Source organism: Lipotes vexillifer, unplaced genomic scaffold, assembly GCF_000442215.2.
Source record: "Lipotes vexillifer unplaced genomic scaffold, Lipotes_vexillifer_v1.1 scaffold242, whole genome shotgun sequence".
Taxonomy (NCBI): domain Eukaryota; kingdom Metazoa; phylum Chordata; class Mammalia; order Artiodactyla; family Lipotidae; genus Lipotes; species Lipotes vexillifer.
In genome coordinates, this window is record NW_006771376.1 from 634,245 (window position 1) to 638,894 (window position 4,650).

Below are 4,650 nucleotides of genomic sequence, written 5' to 3' on the forward strand. Positions count from 1 at the left end.
GCAGTGGTCACTTGGTGGTCCTCTCCCTGCAGAGTCAGCGTGTTCTGTGCCAGCTCGCCAGGCCTCCTCACTCAGCATTTCCTCCAGCCCAATTCCTTGAGGCAGCGGCTGGGGCCTGCACAGTCCAGTGCTGGCTGGGCTGGGGCTTCCATCCCCAGTTCAGCACAAATCCCATCAGTGGCCTTTCCTGAGCTGCCCACCCAGGTGCCGGGTACTGGACTCAGCAGCCAGGGATCAGGGTGGGTGGAGGAGACCCAGGCCTGTCCCATGTGGGGGACAGAGGGCAGGGGCTCCCCGGAGCTTGTCTCATCGTTTTCCCCCAGCCATAGAAACATTCTGATCCACAGCGGGCCTCCTGGTCCTTTCCTCTGCAAAGCAGTAAGGCATCTCACTGCTCCTGTCCTTTCTCGGCTTTCCAAACCCTCTGCTGATTGGGTCTAAGGCCTCCTCATTCCCCCACAGATTTTCCAGAGCCTAGAGTTCTAGCACAGGGTCAAAGGACACTGGCTGTGCCATGGGAAGCCCAGCAGCAGAGCAGCCCAGTCCAGAACATATTAGATTCTTAATAAAGTCACACACTACCAACAAGCTCTTTCAGCCCTATACTCCAGCCCTCCAAGAACACTTGAGCCTGGTTCCTAGTGCCAGGGACTGGCAACAAGCCTCAACCACATGGCTAGGTCTTAAAACTGTGGGTGTGAACACAGCCTGTAGGGACTGGGCCTAGTAAGGAGCTGCCCACCACCCCATCACCTCCAGACAGCTCAGGCCCAGCCTAGCCTGGTGACTGGAAGCCCTCATTTGACCTTAGCTCTGCATCCTTTGCAGCCTGCCCAGGTCTCTCTCAGACCCCCAGTCTGCAGCTTCCAATCAAAGGATGGCAGGGCACCTCCAGCTCCTTGGGCAAGGCCTTGCCTTGCCCTGTGTGTGGGAGAGGTGGAACCAGGCAGGCTCCCCTGGGCTCAGGGATCTGAGGGGGTGTTGCCAGCAACTTTGGGAGACCCAGACTGGAAGAGAGAAGGAGGACGAGGGAGGGAGTGGAGAGGAGGGAAGATGACAGGTCCCAGGGGTTCACCCTGAGCTGGGCACAACGAAGGATGCTGAAGACAGATGAAACATATGAAAGGGACAGAGAAAATGGGGAATGGGGTAACACCTTTGGGGATGAACCCCTCCCTTCTCTCACCAGTCCAGAGGGAAGAAAAAATAGTGGCCACATGCCTGGTACTGTGCTGGGTACTTTTCATAAACCTCTTATTTCATCCTCCCAAATATACCACAAGAAAGGTATTATTACCCCCAAGTTATAGATGAAGACTGTAGCTCCGAGAGCCTAACGGGCTTCCCCGGGGAGCATCTGGAGGCCAGGCCAAGACCCCAGGTCTCCAGTCTCAGCAGAGATGGCTGGCAGGGCCGCAGCCCTGGCCCCAGGAGCCTGCGCAGAGGCCCAAGCTATGCTCAGAGCAGAGTTTATTCAAACAGAGCCTAACAGGAAACTTGGCTCCTCTGACTCACTCTGATTCGACCTTATTAAGAAGCAAGAAGGAGCAGCAGGAGCCAACACTGGGTAGGGTTTCACGCCAAGAGCTGGCTCCCAGGCAGAGGCCGGCTGAGCACAACAGCCTGTGCCCTGATCTCCACACTGCTCCAAAGCCCTGAGGCAGCCCCTGTCCCCTGCCTGGCTCAGGAAGAAGGGTTCTGCCTGCTCCACTCTGCCAGTGGGGCTCCCCTACCTCACAGCCACCCCGTATCCTTCCTCTGTTCCTCCTCTTCCCTTCCCCTCCCTGCCTGGGGGTACCCTGAGGCCTGTTTCCACTGCTCCTCCTCCTTTCCTGGCGCTGCTGCCCATCTGGCTGGCGGGAGGGCCCTACAGGACCCCAGGGATTCCAAGCAGCTGAGGCCAGCCCTGCAGGGGGCAGGCGGACGGGAGGGAAAGCTTAACCCTCCTGGTCCCGGCCCTCAGCATCTGGTTCAATGTTCTGAACCAAACCAGTTTTGCTCTTTGCAGGATTCCTGTCTGGAGTCTGAGATCAAACCCCATACCGGGGAGCCGAGGGGCTTGTGTTGAACGGTTGCTGGCTGGACTATGAGGGTAGACAGATGCACCGAGTCACCTGAACCTAGCTTCATGCTGAAGCACAGCGGGGTGGGGGAACAAAGGCCGGCTGGTAAGGATGAGGAGGCAGGGGTCCAGGGTGTCTGAGGAATGTGCACTCTGGCTGTCCCCTCCCAAGGTGGTCTCCAGGCATTTCCAAAGTAGAAGGGGAATCTGGAGAGACCAAGGTAAGGGCATCCTTAGTGTATAAGCAAAAGAGGGAAATTTCTGTCCTCCAGTTCCCATGACCAAGGTTGGAGAAGGCAGTCCAGGGGAGGCATTCAGAGTGATTTCTTGGATGCCAAAGTGTTCAAACTTCTGAGGCCCCTCTTATTTCTGTTGAGAGAATAGAGAACCTGCCAAAGCACTCTTGGGGACCATCTGGGCTAATCCTCCACTGATCAGATGTGACTGGATCGGAATGGGGAAAGGACTTGCCCAAGATCACCCAGCAACCTAATCACAGCAACTGGACTAGCCCCATTCTCCTGACTCCCCCTTTCTGCTATGTGCTTACAGCACATAGTGCCTCCCAATGATGCCTATCCCATAGCAAAGACAGCCCCTGAGTTTCACTTCATCCATGTGCACACTCAGGTTATTTCTAGGCTATACAGGACAGAAACCACACAGGATGGACAGGAAGTTGATCTCTCCCATGACTTCACAAGTTCTGTTCAGCACAGGGGCATACGTCCATTCATACAGACTGGGAGAGTTAAGGCCCAGGGACGTGCCAAGAGGGAAAAAGCTGAAGGTCCATCTGCTTTGTGCTCAGGTCCAATGAGCTAAGGTACACCCGAGGTCCAGAATTAGAGAATGGCTCAGCTGGGATTCAGCATGTTGCCCAAGGAGGCCCACCAACAAGGAGGGTGTCTGATCACTGGCTTTGGAGAATGGGAGCCCAGGAATCCTGGGGAGAGGCTGGAGTGGACACGAGTCAGGGGCTTATTCAAGCCCGAACAAGAAGCCAGTAAGGTGAGACCAGGGATGCTGGGTCCAAAGCAGAGAGAAATGGTCAGAATGGTGCTGACACCTCAGCCCCGTTACACCTGCCAGGGCCCCACTCACCGGGCCTGAGTCCCCAGAGGCCCCCTCGTACTCCCTTCTTCATTCCCTTCCTCAGAGGCAGGTCTGGGGCTTGGCTGGGAGCTCCAGGGACTGAGGGAGCACAGCAGCTGTGGGACAGGCCACATAGCTAAAACCCGGCGGGCCATAGGGCCCCGCGGAGGAGGCCCCAGCAGGCGGACCAGGCTGCCCGAAACCTCCCTACGCTCCCAGCCTGTTGCTTATTCATTCAGAGTGGGAAAGCGCCAGCCCAGCGGCCAGCCAGTGCCGGGCTGGCCATGTAAGGCCCCCAGGCGGTCCTGCCTGCCCGGTGCCCTGCAGAGAGCCTCGTGCAGCCCTGGGCACCGCCCCTGCCCTGACCTGACCCCTTGGCCTCGAAATGCTGTCATCGGAGGAGCCGTCCCGCTCGGGACAAGGCCAGGATGGACAAAGCTAGAGCTGGGGCAGGCAAGGAGCCGTCCTGTCCTCGAGGCCGTGGGAAGAGAAACACGCACAGGGGGCCACTCCTGAGAGCCTCTCAGTCCACCAGGCCTCTGCAGAAGGGCCACCATGGCTTTGGCCCCAGCCGGTTGGCAGCTGGGGGCCCTGGTGTGGGGCGCCTGCGTCTGCGTCCTGGTGCACGGGCAGCAGGCGCAGCCAGGGCAGGGCTCGGACCAGGGACGCTGGCGGCAGCTGATCCAGTGGGAGAACAACGGGCAGGTGTACAGCCTGCTCAACTCGGGCTCAGAGTACGTGCCTGCGGGGACTCAGCGCTCCGAGAGTAACTCCCGGGTGCTGCTGGCGGGCGCCCCCCAGGCCCCGCATCGGCGCAGCCACGGGGGCCTCCGGCGTCGGCAGGCCCCGTCGCTGCCCCTGCCCGGGCGCATCGGCTCGGACACCGTGCGCGGCCAAGCGCGGCACCCATTCGGCTTCGGCCAGGTGCCCGACAACTGGCGCGAGGTGGCAGTCGGGGACAGCACGGCCATGGCCCGGGCCCGCACCTCCGTCTCCCAGCAACGGCACGGGGGCTCCGCCTCCTCGGCCTCGGCCTCGGCCTCGGCCTTCGCCACCACCTACCGCCAGCCGTCCTCCTTTCCGCAGCAGTTCCCCTATCCGCAGGCGCCCTTCGTCAGCCAGTACGAGACCTACGACCCCGCGTCGCGGACCTACGACCAGGGCTACGTGTACTACCGCGGCGTGGGAGGCGGTCTGGGCGCAGGGACGGCGGCCGTGGCCGCGGCGGGGGTCATCTACCCCTTCCAGACACGGGCGCGCTACGAGGAGTACGGCGGCGGCGAGGAGCAGCCCGAGTACCCGCCGCAGGGCTTCTATCCGGCCCCGGAGAGGCCGTACGCGCCGCAGCCGCAGCCAGCCGACGGCCTGGACCGCCGCTACTCGCACAGCCTGTACAACGAGGGCACCGCGGGCCTCGAGCAGGCCTACCCCGACCCGGCCCCCGACGCCGCGCAGTCCAACGGTGGCGCCTACGGCGGCGACCCCCGCCTCGG

At 61.1% G+C, this 4,650-nt stretch overlaps 1 protein-coding gene across 4 annotated transcripts in view; it reads left to right on the forward strand.

The window, feature by feature from the left end:
- The first annotated feature begins 3,712 nt into the window (after positions 1-3,712).
- LOXL1 (lysyl oxidase like 1) overlaps positions 3,713-4,650 on the forward strand; it is a 21,998-nt gene continuing 21,060 nt past the window's right edge. Inside the window, exon 1 of one of the 4 annotated variants that reach the window (XM_007446654.1) lies at positions 3,713-4,650. In XM_007446654.1, coding sequence (XP_007446716.1) covers positions 3,713-4,650 — 938 coding nt within the window. The other 3 variants (XM_007446656.1, XM_007446655.1, XM_007446657.1) reach the window with 3 other exon arrangements.